We start from the raw sequence: 18661 nt of genomic DNA, 5'->3' as shown, positions 1-18661 counted from the left end.
TTTGCAAATCTTTTGGGATGAACTTTGCTTCTTCTAAACGCTGTTTCATTAAACTTCTTAATAATGCCTATAAATAATTTGATTTATTAAGTTTTGTTATATTTTTTCTTACGGATTAAGATTATTATCATATTTTGTATCAAAACATCAGTATTAGTATGTCAGACAATTTGACAAATTTTTGCTTGAATAAAAATAAAAATAAATAAAAGATCTACTATGTAAATTATGCAGATTTGGTGTAAATATCTGATTCATGGTAGACTTATTGGGTTAAAAGCTAGGCTGATCAGGCACAATCAGTTCATTGGCTTCTATGGAGGACTATAATATTAAGATCAATCAGCATTTATTTACTTGCTTCTTGTTCATATTTTATTAAAGTATACATAACAATACAATTATCATATAAACTTTCCAACTAACGCAGCACATAATTTCGAAAAGCACTTTCGACCGACACTGAACAAGTTTTTCAATACCAACTGACTCACAAAGCGTGTAGAGTGAGGGTTAGTGGTTTCAAAAGTATATTTAGGAACGTTAGTTGCTCTTCTAGAGTATTTATTCCGCTTTCGCAAGTATGAAATTTTTTTTTAATATCTTAAAAGAGCTAACATAGGAAAAGTTGAGCACTGTTGGCTTTCTAGGCCTAGTGCTCAAAGTCTATTAATACTAACATAGAAGTTTATGTTAGTGCAATTTTAAGGCCGGCGTAGACAGGCCCCAAATGAGAGACTTCCGGTATTTCTGTTATATTGAAAATAAGAATGGAGTCCTAAGATTCTTCGCTAAAGCAGAGATACTTAAATTAACTGCTGAAATATTATAAATGAATGCATGCAAAATATTCCATTGACTTCTTGTAATTTTCATTTATCCCTTTGGAGGCGGAGCCGCTCGACGGGCTAGCGTCGCTGAGGACGAGAGGTATTGGGGTGCAGAGTAAAGAAACTAAATACGTTGAACCTAACTAAGGCTTTATTTAACACAAGAAAAATTTTTCATATTGTCAAAAAATTTTCATACATATTATTGAAAAAAAAAAAATTGAACAAAAAATTGGCAAACAAATTGAAAAAAAAAACAACAAAAAGAAATTTGGTTGTATTTATGTATACGTTTTATATACCGGCATTGTGTGGTATTGTTCAAATTGACGATGTAATGCCGTCATCTTCCGTCTTATTAGATTCAAAGTAATATTCGTCAGACCTATCACTATCTAACGTATCATCTCTAGATGGCTTAGTCATCAGGCGTAGAATAAAATATAAAATATATAAAAAGCCTGCTGGTTCCTCTGGCAGTTACACTGAGACTTCTTTCGTCCAAGTGGGCCCACTCTCTGGGCAACCATTACTACCTAACCTAACCAAACCTAACCTAACCTAATCTAATCTAACTTACACTGAGAGACTGAATTCAAGAACTGAAATTCGTTCTGACTATACCGTCGTCTCACATCGTAAGTTTATATTATAAGGAAGACTTCATCGCTAATAGCCCCTTATGTCTTTGAATGAAAGCGTGACTCTTTTACTATACCTATGCGTATCTTATCGCTCAGAACGACAGACGTCGCGAACCTTGCAGCTACGAACTAATTTGGGCGGCTAAATGGCGACATGCGTCCGAAACGGTAAAATGGCTTGGACGGCTATATGCCGACACTCGTCCCCGAAGGATTAAATGATTTTCGAGAATATTTCTGATTGTGAAACATATTTTCTGAATGGAAAAAATACTACTTTTTACTAATTCCTTTTTATATCTTCTTCTTCTTTCATAGTTTGGGTCGAGTTAGCAAAGATTTTAATGTAGTTGTTAAAGTTCTTTTTTTTCTGAAATTGCTACTTTGACATAATACAACTGTAACTGTCACTAGTGATTTACTTGTGAGCTGCTTGTAAATTAATATTTTTTTACAAAACAGAACGCAACAGAAAAATGCATAAAAAGTAAATTTAAAATGTCTTTTAACTAAAGTATAATTTAAAAGCAAATTTCGCCAACGAAACCCAGTCACAATATCGAGTTCCATAAGTCAAAATTAACTAGAAACACCGCTCAATAAATGTGGCGTGATAAAAGGGTAACAATGGCACTCTACATTAATGTGTTGCCCACCAGTTAAGTGTTGAACAATGAAATTCTGTAATAACTGTGCATTTTATATGAATACGCATGTATGTATGTATGTGTTAATGCTCGTGCATAGTTAGACATAGGTAAGTATGTATGTGTGCAGCCAGACGGTGTTAAAAATTCAAATTGAATTTCACCGAAGCACAACGAAATTGTCGCCAAGTCAATGTTAGTAACACGCATGCGCAACACCAATCGCCTATCACCCATCGCCAATCGCCAATCGCCCGTTGGCCCTTGGCCTCAAGTGCCTTGGCTGAAATGTTGCGTATCGAACGGCAGGAGGCATTCGACAGCTTCAACAATTCAGAGTGACCGACCACCTAGTGGTTAATGTGAGAGAACGCAAATTGGCTAGATGGTGGAGAGGAGAAATACAGCGAGAAAAATATTGCTCAATTTGAACTGTGGAGTTGGTACAGTGCAACAACGTGTGGAAACATTTTTGATGTAATAAATTTTTGAAAAACCAAACAGAAGTTAAGACCAGTTAAAGTCAAAGTTCAAGGTTTTGCCCATTACTTCTCTTTAGCGTGAAGAGTTAGAAATCAGCGAACGAAGTTTCTATATTAGAATTAATTAGAATTAAAATAAAAAACTAAAGAATGTTTAACATCAAAAGATTAGGTCTAGAAAATTTTCAATAGCTGATTTAGGTAAAGTAAAATTTATTACAATATTTTGCGATATTATATTAAATTTTCGCATGGCTCTGGATAAGGGAGCATTGATGGCAAACTTAAATTGAACATTTGCCCAATAGAAGAGATGAGAGAGGCGTAAGTTGCGCTTCGAAACATTAAAACTAGTATTTTCAAAGAGATAAGCGCAATCCACTATTCCTTGTAGACAAAAGTCAAGCATAAAGTAGACCTATCGCTTGCGAGAATTTTCAGATTTATTAACAAAAGATGAGCTGTGTGCGATGGCATAGGAGAGTCAAAATTCAGGGAACGAAGAGAGAAATTCAAACACACTTTCTTGTCCGCTCTATTCTTGCTACAGGAAGTAGATGGTAAGGCTTCTAAACAGATACAGCATATTCTCCTAATAGACGAGAACGGACGAAACTCCTAAGCGAAATTTTTAACGTTTATGGATCAGCAAACTTCGCAGTGTTACGACGAACAAAACCTAGAAGAGAGCAAGACTTCGCAATAACGAAATTAGTGTGACTATTAAAGCAGAATTTACTGTCAAATTTAATGTCTAAGCCTTTAGTATCATTGACATTTTACGAGATATTGTTTGATATACAATTCGCCGACTAAGGCAGACCGCATTCCAAATTTGCGCTTCATAAGGCAACCAAACTAGGCTCAAGTCCCGAAAGGTATCGTCACACATCTGCCTCATTAGGCGCAGGTTCGAAAAACCGAACTTCGGTAATACTCCGGATGCCCTTCTACAAATCAGTTAGGGATTCCAATTTATGCCTAAGTGAGACACTGCCACAGATTTTCGTGACCACAACCAAATTTGGTATTGTTCTGGCAATCTTTGCCTTGCCTAACGTGGGCCTGGTAAGGTAATAGTGAGGCGTGCTTCAGTAAGGCCTGCCTAATTCGGGCCTAACTGATTCTTCGGCATGCCTCACTCTAATTCTAGTCGGGTCGACGTATTGCAAACATTTTTCGTTATCGCGAAAAACATTTTGAAGCATTTCTTTATGTTCAAAGAGATACGCGCTTTTGTACACCATAAATCAAAAACATTAATCATCATCAATCAAGATCATTAATCAACATCGCGTTGAAGTTTATTAACTTTGGACTGATCTTCAATTATATATATAAATAATTAGCGCCTACGCCTTTTTTGGGTGCTTGGACGAGCTCTTTCCCCTATTTGTGATGTCTTGATGTTGTTCCACAAATTAAGGGACCTACAGTTTCAAGCCGACTCCGAACGGCAGATACTTTTTTTAATGAGGAGCCGATCTTTAATTATTGCAAATAATGTCAGATCATCCGCACACAGTAAAAAGTCGGTATGAGAAAAACAGTCACTAATGTCATTAATGAAGAGAACAAATAGTAGTGGACCTAAAGCGCTCACTTCAGGGACGCGATAAAGAGTACAAAAGTAAAAGTACATCTTCTAGTACTCATAGTATATATTGTGACCACACAGCGCTTGTTAGAAAGATATGACTTAGTTCAATCCAAAAAACACGAATAAAATCCTACACAGGAAAGTTTGCTAATAAGAATTTTATGTGACAAGGAGTCAAACGCTTTACGAAAGTCTATATAAATGCAGTCCACCTGGTAACCAGCAGAGAAGGCAGCAATGCAATATTCAGTGAATACGAATAGATCCGAAACTATGCACCTTTTGGAAACAAACCCATGTTAAGATGAATAAGTGCCGTTAAAACAATTTTTCATAAAAAACACACTTAAATAGTTTGGAATCAATCGAAAGTTTTGAGAAGTCCTTCAGCATCCGCCGTATTCTCCTGATCTTGCCACGACCGATTTACATCTTTTCCGCTCCCTGTCAAACCATATGAAGGGCGTTACCTTCGATAACAAAGAGGTCGTTAAAAACTGGCTCAATAACTTCCTTGACACCAGATCAGGCGATTTTTGGCGGAACTGCAACAAGAAATTGGTCGAGAGGTGGGAAGAGTTGTAAACAGCAACGGCGAATATATGATTGATTAACTTATATATTAGATATAATTATTGTTTTTTGTTTTAATAAAAGTTTTCGGTAAAAACGCTATGCGGCCGCTGTAGCTGAATGAGTGGGTGCGTGACTACCATTCGGAATTCAGAGAGAACGTAGGTTCGAATCTCGTTGAAACACCAAAATAAAGAAACAGTTTCTATCTAATAGCGGTCGCCCATCGGCTGGCCGTTCGGAGTCGGCTTGAAACTGCCCTCCATTTGTGGAACTACATCAAGACGCCCACCACAAATAGGAGGAGGAACTTGGCCAAACACCCAGAAAGGGTGTACGCGTCAATTATATATATAACAACGCTACGAATTTATTACCCGCCCTAATATTAAATAATACTCAACATTCGTTGGTTTAAGACCAAATTTGGGTGTTTGGCTGAGCTCCACCACGAATGTAAAAAGAGATTAAATTGTTGCCAATATTTGTTGCTACTTTGTTTCTATTTCTGATGCTAGTCGAATAATGTAAATATGTAGATAACTAAGTCGTCCGCATAATCTCAACATTAAACACGTTGCCAATTAGTTTCATCAGAATTTGAATAAAAGCTGCATCAATAGCAGCTAATTTACAAGATTCGTCACATTAAAAGTTTTTGTAATAAGCAGCTAATGCGAAGTTAGATCTCCTCTACTCCTCGCGTTAATGTAAGACATCCACTGACGGAAGAGGTAAGATCTCAAGAAAACCCCCATTCTGTCTCATAGCCTGAGCTGCACTGCTTCACATGCATGCGTGCGTATCTGTGCTTGTGATTTAATCGTTTCATCATTTATCCATTGATTTCTGGAACAACCGATTAGAAATTTTAATTACTCAATCAATTTTCGTTAAAACAATTGCATGATTGCACACACACACAGACACACATATGTATGTGTATGCATATAAATGTCCATTTCCTCGTCTATGCCTACATCAGGCCCTTCATTTCTTTACTACATTGCGTTTAGACAAGAAAGCTCACACACTCAAACTCAACCTCAGCGGAGGTCAGTGCTGTTTCAGCTTTCAGCTGCAATCCTGTGCTGCTTGCTTTTATTGTACAAGTATTGCTTAAATGTTGTTTGTATTGTGCATTGCATTGCAGCTGATTCTTGTGTTTGTCACATTTAACTGTCAACTAATTTATGGCACAAGCGCGTAAGAAAGGCACGTTAATTTAACAACAACCAACATGGGGAAGACCACTGCTCCTGCAGCCCTTACCCACCAGCCAACCAACCAACCAAACAGTCAGCAACAACAAGCAACAGGCAGCCAACCAGTCACAAATACCTGTTGGCATCCGTGGCTCTACTTGCATACAACGTTTCTTATGTTTGTTTGTTATTGTTGTTGGGCAAAGACACATTCATGTGCATGTGTTGGCGCGCATGTGTAAGTAAATACTTTTTGTCGCCTGCTAACCCAATGCTGCAGTGGACTAAAATTCCTTGCACGATCGTAATCGCTTTTGTCTTTACGACTTATGATTCTGTTTATTATAATTCCCAATTTCTTTCGGCGTCGCGATGCAGCGCGTATTGTGATAATTTTTGTGTTTTCCTTTATTTACACACACATTTTCTTATTCAACTCTATTCTTGATGCTGTGTATTTGGTTTGTTTTATTGGTGATTTCATACTTGTTGGCTGGCGCTGATAAGATCGTTGTAGAGATTGCAGCAAAAATAGTTAGTTTTTTTTTCTTGTTTCAATTTTTTTTTTATTTTTTGGATTTCTTCTGCTTTTTTTCACTCTACGTTACGTAGAGTTATTTAAATTCTTTAATTTTGAATTATGTTGCTTGCGTGACAATTTTTCCATTGCTGCTGTTGTTGCTATCAGCTGCATTCCTGTCACATTGCACGATCACTTTGCCGGTTGCGCATGCGTGGTGAGTTTACGTTAATTGCCCGCCTGCACAGAGCTCAGCTCATTTTCACGTTGCAGCACATACACACACACACACCAGTGTCTGTTCGCTCGTCGCACGCAAGGATCGTCTCGTGAATTGTGTCATAAATTACAGCAGCATGAGTGTGCGGTCTGCTCAGCCAAATGACTGCCGTCCAGCCGTTGCGACGTCACTTGCCAGTCTTACACAGACGCGTAATAAGGTGAATTTCATCGTTTCACATTTTGCTCTTTTTTCTGTTGCCTTCTTCGAACCCATCTTTTGACAATCAAAAATTATAGTGTGTTGAATTTTTATTGTCGCTTGATGATATTGATTTGTAGTTGTTGTGATTATTGTTGTCATTTTGTTGTTCTTCACTTGATTTGGTTCTTTTATTTGCCTTTTATTCGATTTACCGATGTTATTGTAGTTGTTGCTCTTAGTTGTGTTTGTTGTCTACTACCTTTTTGTGTTTTATGGTTTGTTTATTGGTTTTGATTATATTGTATTATGTTTGCTCTTCTGTGCATACGCGCATCTTTGGGCCCCTTCACACTCGTTCTTGCGTCGTTGTTATTCCAGTTGTTTTGGCCACTTTTTCTGCTCCTCAAAAATTGATTAATGCCACCATGTCAACATGTTTGGGAATTAGTGTTTTTAAATTTTTTTTTATCTCATTTTCTTTCACTTCATATTTTTGGTTTTTGTCATCATTAAAGTCGCGGTGCGTAAATGTTTAATTTACGACAAAATAATTGAATAAACTTTTTAGAGGTCTACCGGCAATGTGGAATCGGTTGAACGAATTGAGATGCAGGCAAAAAATGTGTATGGCAGGTTTTGAGATTTTGAATGGAAAAATTAAGGTCAATGTTTAGTTAGAACTATTGATTAGGTAGGCGATTGCAGAAAAACATTTCGATAACTGAATCAAATCCGCGACAATTTTCAAAAATTTATAATATTGGTCTCACATATCTTACTGAAGTGGGAGGAAGTTTTTGTAAAGTCTTTACTCTACGAATGAAATTTAAAACTATGCGCACATACCAGAGACTATCAACTAGCGGGGCTTACAGCATAGTGATACTTATTACCATCTACTATTCTATATACTCTGTTATGGGGGAAATAACAACTGTTTTCCAAACGGAAGTGTTTGCCATCCTGAAAGTAGCCGAATGGATAATCGAGAGGAGCTGGCGCGGGAACAGATTGGAGTTTGCAGTGACAGCCAGGCTGCACTGACGGCCCTGGAGAACGCGAAGCAAACCTCAAAGATTATTCAAGAATGTTAGAAGAAGCTTAATTCTGTCGCACGACAAAACAGGCTTGTACTTATATGGGTTCCAGGATACTTCGGTGTTCAAAGAAACGAAATTGCCGTTGAATTGGCCAACCGTGGATCAGCGGTTCACCCACAAGAGCCAGGGCCTATAATCGGAATCAGTTCGACAGGAATCATGAATTGGATCAGCGATTATGTTGGCAATCTACATAAAGAGCGACGGTTCGGTCTAGAACGCTACAGAACTGCAAAGTGTTTTGTGACAAGCCCGAACAGAAAACTGTCAAACTTTCTTCTAAAACTTCGACGTTCGGTGGGGTCAACATATGACTATCATTGAGGACCTAATGTGCCTGTCGTGCTTGGAGGAGGCGGATAGCATTGAGTACTTTCTCTGTGAGTGTCCCGCCTTTGCTAGAGCACGGCTACGAGTTTTGGGTTCCGATGTCGTGAAAATGAGTAATATTCGTTCTTTAAAACTGGAGGATAATTTAGAGATTTGCCAAATAATCCGGAAAATTCTCACAGGACTAACTAGCTCTATCTCTGTCTCTATTCTTTCCTATCTCTTTCTCTGATACTTTTCTCCTTCCCTCCTTGACTACCTACCCTCTTTCCAGAGCTCTAAATACAATGGGCTTTTTAGCCTGAGTGTTTGAGGAGCCATCAAATCTCCTGGTGCTCCTTGGCTCGACCTTTTCAAATTTCATTTCAGCGGGGCTCATAGTATAAAGACAGGCTATTAACGACATTCACTGAGACTCCCTCACCACCTTCATGAACTGTCGCTCTCAGAATGTCCTTATCGCAGTCCAACCAACACCAATTGGCGACGAAGAGCTCCAGCTGCGTTTCCAAGACAATCGGTTCTAAATTACCGGCACGATCCGGATTTATATCCGCCCAAGCACTGTCTCTCCACTAATATTCCCCGTGGATGTACATGCCGCTACTACAACAACAACAACAACAACAAGAGTATCAGCTATATCGAGAGACACTGTTCTTCTGTTTATCCACAATTGACTGAGACGTACTGAACATATGTCCGGCATGTGAAGACACCCCGCCCGACACTAGCCATCTCTTCATATGCGCCTTTAAATCCACTACGTGGGGTAAGGTAAGATTTCCCATTTCAGTGTTTCCAGGTAGGTTTTAACGGCTTTGGCAACGTGAGGCCGAGCGTTATCATTCTGTAGAATCACTTTTTCATGCCAAATGCTAATGGATTGGCGGGTAACTCCTAATACGGATGCAAACTCTTCTTGCGTTTGACATGGATCCTCATTGAGCAATGCCTCCAATTCAGCGTCTTCGAAGTTTTTTGGCCTTCGTCAACATTAAAATCATCGTCGTGGGCCTCGAGTTGGGTGAGACAGAGGACGATGGCCCATGACATGAAAATTTGTAATAAGGCGGACACCTAAGGGAGTGGAAAATCTGTCCGCTTATGGGAGGTGTCAGCTTACAAGAAAAGTGTAAAAAAGTAATAAAATTGTATGAGAGTGCTAGCGCGGGGAGCTATCCGCTCAAAAGTAAATGTTTAAAAAATTCTTAAGGATATATGGTATGCACCTAAAAAAGTGTTCTCTGATAAGAGGTGTCCTTTAGGAGAGAGTTCACATTATACTTATATAAATTAAAATCGTTATGCGTCATAAGGTATGGAAATGAAGAGAGGTCTCATACATAAACAACTAAGCGCCGTTTTCTCAAGTAGCTCTTAAAATTTATCTGCCTTTTAAAGAAGCGGTTTTCAGAACAAGAAAATATGTGTACTATGTCTACGTCTACTACGTCTGCCTGGACTTCTAGTAATAACATAAAACTCATGGTAATAAAATCTCCAAATAAAAAGAGTTAAAATCTAGTTTTATATTATCAGTCAAAAATCGAAAAATTCGTGCAAAAATAAAATTTTTCCACTTTCGTTTGAAGGACACATTTCTTTCAGTGTAACCTTTCCACAAGCAGTAGAGCACAAGCTCTAGTACAATTTTCCACAATCGCAAATCTCATTACGGGAGCAAAATTTATATCGCTTGTGTTCGAGCTCTGCGTACATAAATGTCTGCAATCATAAACACTCGTTCACACAATTTAGCAATTAGGTAAGCATTTAGTATTTGCTATTCCAGACATTCGTTAGATGCACGAGCACATAAAATTTTAGTTGTGAAAGAGGTTCGCATGTAGTTTGATTTTATGTACTAACACAAACGAGTACAAACGAGCCTAAGATTTGTGATGATGGACGTACATGCAGAGTTCGTAATATTTGAGGAAAACAAAGCAGATATGTAGCAGAGCTACTGTTTGCTACCGAATGGCAGAAGAACAATTGATGGGAAAGCGAATTAAGTGCATGTAAAGCACCAACACTAACTGGATAATATCCGATAGTTGAGTGAACTGGGTAAAACGATACGCTACCTGATACGCAGTGCTGTGAGGTAAAAATAAAAACGAAGCGACGCTCAGTTGCGAATAGGAAGTTGAAGGCTTGAGAAATTTCAAAACCTTTTTCATTTTGCACATGAGCGAAAATGGTGTTTATGTTTTATTTTATATTTTTAAATTTATAAATATATTTTTTAAAGATTCCGGAAAATAGCTTATTTTGACTTTCACAACACTAAGTGTGGCAAAGCAAATTCTAATCGACCAAATGTATGATATATTTTTCCGCATCCGAGATAGTACGTTTAAAGTTATAAAAAACTTGATCAAATACTACACCTCGAGTGTTCTCAAAGGAAAGAGCGCGACTCCAAACCGATCAGTCGTAGTGGTACCACGAAAAGGAGGAAGCGATTGGGAGTAACCCTCACAATATTTGAACGATGGACTACATGGTCATATACGAATACGAGATGTGTTGCAAGATGTGAGCAAGGTGACTTTTCGAATTCCTCAGGTAACGCACAATAGGTTTTTTATTTAATTTTTTTTATTTGTTTTGTTGACACAAAAGCTAGACGTGTTTTGGTCTGCCTGGCGATTTTCTGCTAACGATGAATTCAAATAATGTAGAAATTTTTTGACCAGAGCAAAACCGTAATCATGCGTCAGAGAACGCCATCCACGAAATAGGTGGCAAAATAGGTATTGCTCTATAAAAAAAAAATGTATATATATCTATTTTCTTATGAGAAATAAAAATACACCTTATTTTTTGCACAAACTTCGTCTTAAATTTCTGGATTGTAGTGGGTCAAAAGTACATCTAGAAATGAAAAGCACTGATGTATTATAAGAGCGATCTTACTTTGAAGGGGGCAATATGAAAATTTATGAATTAGAAAAATGAATAAATTTTTTTTCGAGAAAAATTAAAAGTCAATTAACTTTTTGAAGGAACGTCTTATAGATCAGAATAAACCTCTTGGTAAAGGCAAGCGAGTGAAATCTCAGAACAAACGGCTCTATTATTTTAAAGAAAATTTTCTAAAATATTGTCTGCTATAAATATACATATCCAAGAATATTAAAAGGTTAGGCAAACAATAAAATACTTTTTGTGTTTCAAAGTATTTTTGCTTATAATATGCTTTATTTTCCAATAAAAAAAAATTGTTTCTCATAAAAACTTTTGCATACAATTTATTTTATAATGTAAAAAACCTCAAAAATTAGTTCGTAGCCTTTCCTAGTATTTGATAGAGCTTAAGAGGTCGGCAAAAATTGAAAGTAAGGGTATTATGCGGCCGTCGTAGCCGAATGCGTTGGTGCGTGACTACCCTTTGGGAGTTCATAAGTACGAATCTCCATATATCAAAATGATGCAAAATGGTAGAAAAATGCCAGGCAATGAATGGCAAACTTCCGACTATATTTCTGCCATGAAAAAGCTTCTCATAAAAACTATTTGCCATTCGACGGTCGCATAAAACTGTAGATCCCTCCGTTTGTGGAAAAGCATCAAAACGCACACCAAGGAGTAGGACCTGGACCAATCATATAACAGATATGTGCGTTCGCCTTGTGGAGCTACTCTACATCGCGGCACTACTAAAATCTTGAGCGAATGGAAATACTGGATCAACGAAAACTAAACTCGCGACCGCTGTGGTTATTTGTCTTAATCTATAGCCAAGATTTTACGCACTTTTCAAAAAACAAAAGTGGTTAATAAAGCTTAAAAGACCGGGAAAGAATGATATGACAGATGAGAAGAAAATAAATCAGTTCGATTCAGATAGATGGGACTGGGATTGGACTGGCTTGGCTTGCACAGATGTGAAAGTGCAATCTTAAAATTTACTATCGATGTCCGAAAAGGCGTTAAGACCAAAGTGGTAGATAAAGGATTTAGAGGGGCCCACTCAGACCTGGAGGTCCATTGTGATTCCACTTGTTTGAGTTCACGTCCCCCTTCTCTTCTCTAATTCCCAATGCAATGAAATTACTTCGTATATCCGATAAGCAGATATTGCAAATTTCAAGACCGCTATACAACCAAAGAAGAGCAAGGAACTGTTCGACAAATTTCTTCAGCTCGGACTCAAGTAATTTAAGGAAAACCCCTTAACCACAGTGCCAACCACCGTATTAATGGAAATTCGGTATAGATTATTAAGAGACCTAATTCTATGTTTCTTTCCTTCTATCCATATCTGTAAGTTACCTCACAAGTGGGATCCGTGCGCAATCTAGTACTTCTTCATATCAACTCATTAGCGATGCAATTGCTTGGAATGCCTCTGTGTGCAGAGACCCGAACAATGTTTATGATATACCGCTTAACCAGCTCATTTAGCATAGGTCATTGCATTGAAGTACTATTGCTCTTTAGAGATTTTAGGGCAACTTGACTGTCAGAGCAGATAGTAATTGGTTTTGCTTCAACTACAATGCAGCTTCTTCTAAGGCTATTAACTCAGCTTGAAAGGTAACGCAGTAATCAAGTAGCTGTGGGCTTCGGTTCAGCTGCATCTGTTCTGAGGCAATGGCACTGCCCACCCTGTTATTTAGCCTTGAGCCGCTAGTGAAAATAACCACTGATCCTGGGTTGACTTCCGCACTCTATTCCAGCCATGTCTTTCTGTGGTTCTTTTGGAAAAATTATTTTCAACCCAGAATTGTGGAGCAGTACGATCTGGCTCCTTTGTACTTTCGGAAGAGCTCCTACAATTTTTGAGTGCTCAAATCCGCAATCTTTCTAGGATAGTCGTGCATTTAGTACCAAAAGTGGCAGAAGATTGGAAAACATTTAAAGGTGGATGACAGCATTCGCGTTACGTAGAAAAGTTGCTTGGAACTGTGCGGAATTCGAGCGTTAAACCGTTTGATATTATTTTTCAAAAAAGTAATGACACAAAGCATACAGCAAAGGTAATGAGCCAGTAGCTTTAAAACAACGAAATAGTAACGTTTAACCTCCACAACTCAACCCCAACGAAATCAGCTCACTCAATGGGATGCGGTCCAAAGTGCAACAGGCATGGTATTCGATTTAACCCCAATTACTGGAAGTCTTATTGTAAGTAAGTATACTTCATCGAATTAATGCAGTGTTATAAGTGCGTGGGAAGGTATGCTAAATGCAGTTGTACGATTTATCAAAATCAAGAAAGTCAAAAAATTTATTACACTGGATACGAATATGTCGGGTATTTTTGTAATTGCGTTTGTCTAGCTTTTCTTTTTTGTTGTTGTTTCTAAAAGATATATATCTACATAATAAAATAGGCATATTGAAAGAACCAACTGTTTTAGAATTATTCACAATTTTTTTGATTTACAGGTGGACTAGTCACCACCTATGGCACTAGGCGTGAACGTGACACCAGCTGTCTGAAGTAGAACAAAGCGACAGGCATACCATTTTACCTGGGAAAACCTATTAAGCGCACAACTTAGTTTCTTCCTAGAAAATCATAGCAACTTAACTAAACTCCAAGCATATTTGCATATATCAGCTAAACTGCGAGAGAAGAAAAGATGGAAAACGCGGCTAATATCACAAAATTTACTAGCTGTCGGGCGCATTGCATACAAATACACGGTCAAATGTTGCATCTATGTGAAAGCTTATTTAGCACCTAAATGCACACACATACAAACGTAGTAAATTGCACACATATATATATAAAACTGCATATATGTACGTGAATTAGGAAATAGAGAATTCGATTGACTTATAAAAATCTTGTATGCCAAAAATCTGATACACTCCTGAATTTTAATACAAAATACATATATCGCGTGTTTGCTGGATGAGCGTCATGCTTTTAGTTAGGCAGGCAGAAATGACCGCCAACTCCTCTTTAAGAAATATCTTAGCGATATTTACTAAAGGTATCGCATTAGCGGCCGCCGTAGCCGAATGGATTGGTGCGTGACTACCATTCGGGAGTGCATAGGTTCGAATTTCCATGCATGAAACAGCAAAATTAAAGAAAAAGATTTTTTTAATAGCGTTACCTACTTGGCAGCCAACGGCAAACCTCTCAGTGTATCTCTGCCATGAAAAAGCTCCTCATAAAAAAAAATATCCTCCGTTCGAAGTCGGCTTAGTTGTAGATCCCTCCATTTGTGGAACAACATTAAGACGCACAACACAAATAGGAGGAGGAGTTGGGCCAAACACCCAAAAAAAAGGGTGTAAGCTGAATTATTTATAAATTTTTTGAATCTCATTAAAGAAATTTTTTATTTATTTTTACTTGGGTCGCAATAGTAGTCAAATACTGGCTTTAGTGTTAAACATTTTGTTTTTTAGTTTGACGTTCTTCGAGAAAAAATAGCATACGAAAATTTTTTTAAAATAAATTTGAAAAGAAATAGCGGTACACCACTTTTTAATACTTTAGCTCATTTTCGCAACACTTTCGATGGAAATTTTTAAAACAAATCTCATATTTTGATTTCGTTAATAAAGTTTTTAAACATTTTTATGCACCCCCTTCAGTTTAAACTCTTCTAGCATCTGAGGTAGGTTAGGGCAGGTGGAAAAGGTTGCCCAAGGAGTGGGCACACTTGGTCGAAAAAAAATAATTTATCCATTGTGACAATATCTGAGGTAATTATTTGGAGAAAAATATTGTTAAAAACCAATTTTATTTACTAAAAAAACAAAAACGCGATTTTTTGAGGTATTTTCAAAACGTTCCAGCTCACATAAATCTGCATATTTTTCCGAAATATGTTGGTGAAAGCCTTGAAATTTAAAATTTCGTAGAGGCAGTACCCTGTTTTTTTTTTTTAGTAATGCACCCAAATGTGTATATACAGAAAGAATTTTTGTATATTTTCTACTTAAATTCCCACTTTATATGGTTTACAATGGTTCCCGATTTATATGGTTTTTTGAACATCCATAACTTTAAAGGATTAAATAAAAATTCAGTGGAGGGTTCATAAAAATGTATGCCCAATAAGTCCTTATTGTTGTATGTTAAATACCTTAGGTTCAATCATTTTCTCAATTAGTCCACATCTTGGGGCAGAATAACTGTATGGCATTAAGGTGACCATATTACGGTGATTTTTTACAGCTGACTTCTTTACAAAATTTTACTGTCAGACTAATCGGATATTAAGATTTTGTCAAATCCCACACGTAGGCACTTTAAACGCAGCATTTAATAAACCGATTACGATTTTTTATTAATATAGCTAATTGTAATTTTTGATGTTTTTGTTTATTTTAATTGGTTCGCTCTGTGCGTGTTTTTTTTTTGTTCAATTTAATGACGAAATTACGCCTTTTTCGCGCACACCCATCAACACGTCCGACTAGCGCACCGTATACCATATAACACTTTAAGATGCTCGATCGTACTGAAGTGGCGAATACAAAAGGAAAACAATATCACTCACTAGCAGTGGTTGGATCAGCCAAGGCACAAAAACGCTCAGAACTCGAGCGCTATGTTTTGCTTGCCGAGCAGAAACTCAAAGGCCACAAAGAAGTCATATGAATGATAGTAGAGATAGCGATAGCAGAGATGGGGTGGTTAAATGGTGTCGACTGGCGAGTGTGAGTGCTTCTGAGATGGTACTACAATCCACTTGTGTGCGAGTGTGTGTGTGTTTGAGTTTGAATGATTTTGAGTGAGTAGCTGCGCATATGAATGTCAGTGCAGGCAGTCGACTCACAAACTGGTTTGCGGCTTTTTTGCTGCAGTCTCACATCCGCACACACTAAATTGCACAGCAATGCCGCAACAGTAAGGGGATGTTGCGCGAACGCCATCAGCGCCTAGTCACTCAGGTGTTGGCGTTATTTGTTTAGCGGTTATGTGTGTGTGCGTGCTCCTGTGTGTATGCTTGTGTGGTTGCGCGCTGCTTCTGTTGCATGTGTGCGAGCGAGCTGGCAACTCTCGCTTTGTCACCTCGTCTGTTTACTTTGTATTTGCTTGTGAAAGCATGAAGCGTGGCGCATCTGTTTCCATTACGATTTGGCTCCGCCCACATTGCTATTGTACATGCACGCGCAGTGTAGTTGCTTCCTCTTCTTCTGTGCATTGAATACACAGCCAAGCGCACTTGTGCATGAACAAAAATACACAGCGATTTATATGGTTTTTAAATATTTTTTATATAGACTTATGTGTGTGGGGATGTGTGTATGTGCATGAACTCATATTTATGCGCTCTTAGATAGTTTTAAACATATTTATATGTATATTTATGTGTGTGTGTATGCGTTCATATCCACACATTTATTATTTAATGAAACTTTCATACTTTTGTTTTTATTTAATTTTTTAAAATTGGCAATTGGCTACAGCTCCTGTTAAAGGTAAATGTTTTTGGGCATTTTTCGTATTTATCTAAGTAGCTTTTGCTTCTCTTTTTTATTATTTTTCAAACATTGCAATAGTTTCATTGTTAGGTAAAGCGAAATAAATTTAAGGTTAATTAAATTTTATATTAAAAATTTAAAAATGAAACAAATGTCACAAAAAAATAATTTTATTAAAAAGGCAACTTAAAGAAGATCTTGTTAATGAACGAAGCACACAATTGAATCGCTATTTCAGTAGTCTAAACGCTAGAGCAGATTCTGAGTACTCGCTCTGGAAGGCTGCTAGAAATATAAAAAGACCTCTACTGCTGCCCTTCGAATGGAAAATAATGAATGGGCTAAAAGCGACTCCGGAAGAGCAGCGACATTTGCCCGACACTTAAAAAGAGTATTTACCCCACACTCAATGACCTCTTCACCCGGTACCCTAGAAGACATAAATTATATACTAACACAAACCTATCAAATGGACCCACCCATATGTAAATTCTCTAAATTTGAAGTGAAATCTGCCATTAAAAATCTGAACACTAATAAATCTCACGGCTACGATCTTATTACAGCCAAAGTACTCAAAGAGCTGCCAGAAATAGGAGTTACTCTGTTAACGTATTTATGTATTTAATGCAATTATACTAACTGAAAATTTTCCTGCCCAATGGAAAGTGGCTCAAATTAAAATGGTCCTCAAACCTGGCAAAAAATCATATTCAGTTGAATCGTATCGTCCAATAAGCCTTCTACCATTCACTTCCAAACTTATGGAATGCCTTATTCTTAAAAGACTGTTTCCGATAATCGAAGAACGAAAAATAATACCCAATCATCAGTTCGGTTTCCGAAAAGAACACAGCACTTTGCAACAAGTTCATCGAATTGTTGAATACATCCACAATGCATTCGAACAAAAAAAATACTGCACAGCAGCGTTCCTCGACATTGTCCAAGCTTTTGACAGGGTATGGTACGACGGTTTGCTCTACAAAATTAAAACCATCCTCCCTATAAACTTCTACATACTTTTAAAGTCTTATCTTAATAACCGAAATTTCTTCGTCAAGGTAGGAGATCATCTCTCTGAGCTCTGCGAAAGTTCAGCGGGCGTTCCCCAAGGGGACCAATATTGTACCTACTCTACACATATGACTTACCCGAAACTGAAGGAGTAACTATGTATAAGCACATTTCCATTGTTTTTCGAGAAAAGTGACATAATTCAAAAATACAAAATACTGAGGTGGGTCAGTTTTCTAGATAATTGACGCGCCAATTCGATCACCTGACAAAACGACACTAACGCCATCTCTCAGAATTGCTTCAAGATTCGCTTATGACGCTTTTCCAAATAAAAATATATAAACTCTGTAGTTGATTTTTGCTTTTAACGGCAAAACTCCGAATTTGAGTTAATTTTGAGTTTTGTCGTTTTTCTCGAAAACCATCGATTTGCTGATGATTCTGCTTTACTAGCAAGTGACACTTTCCCGCAAGCACCTTCTTTTAAACTACAAAAGGGACTCGACAAAATCAACCAAAAAATGGAGAATAAAGTCCAATGAAACAAAATCAGTACAAGTCACATTCACTCTTAAGCGAGACACTAGCCCACCCATCAAACTCAACGATATGGAAATTCCACAAAGCAATGAAACCAAATATCTAGGAATGCATCTAGACAGAGAATTAACGTGGAAAACACATATATTCTCTAAAAGAAAAGCACTTGGTATTAAAATCAGAGACCTTCACTGGCTTTTAGATCGTCATTCCCAAGTTTCTGTCGAAAGCAAATTGCTCTTATACTCAACAATTCTAAAACTCGTGTGGACATATGGTACTCAACTTTGGGGCACTGCGGCAAACTCCAATATCGAAATTTTACAACGATTTAAGT

The 18661-nt window shown here is 37.5% G+C and overlaps 1 protein-coding gene across 1 annotated transcript in view; it reads right to left on the bottom strand.

The window, feature by feature from the left end:
- Nucleotides 1-15773, bottom strand: part of LOC129247301 (developmental protein eyes absent) — a 44664-nt gene extending 28891 nt beyond the window's left edge. The window contains exon 1 of the mRNA XM_054886375.1: nt 15420-15773. Coding sequence (XP_054742350.1) covers nt 15420-15491 — 72 coding nt within the window. The 5' untranslated portion in view covers nt 15492-15773. The remainder of the gene's footprint in view (nt 1-15419) is intronic.
- Nucleotides 15774-18661: the final 2888 nt, after the last annotated feature.

Source organism: Anastrepha obliqua, chromosome 5 (genome assembly GCF_027943255.1).
Source record: "Anastrepha obliqua isolate idAnaObli1 chromosome 5, idAnaObli1_1.0, whole genome shotgun sequence".
NCBI lineage: Eukaryota > Metazoa > Arthropoda > Insecta > Diptera > Tephritidae > Anastrepha > Anastrepha obliqua.
This window is presented reverse-complemented; position numbering and strand designations above follow the sequence as displayed.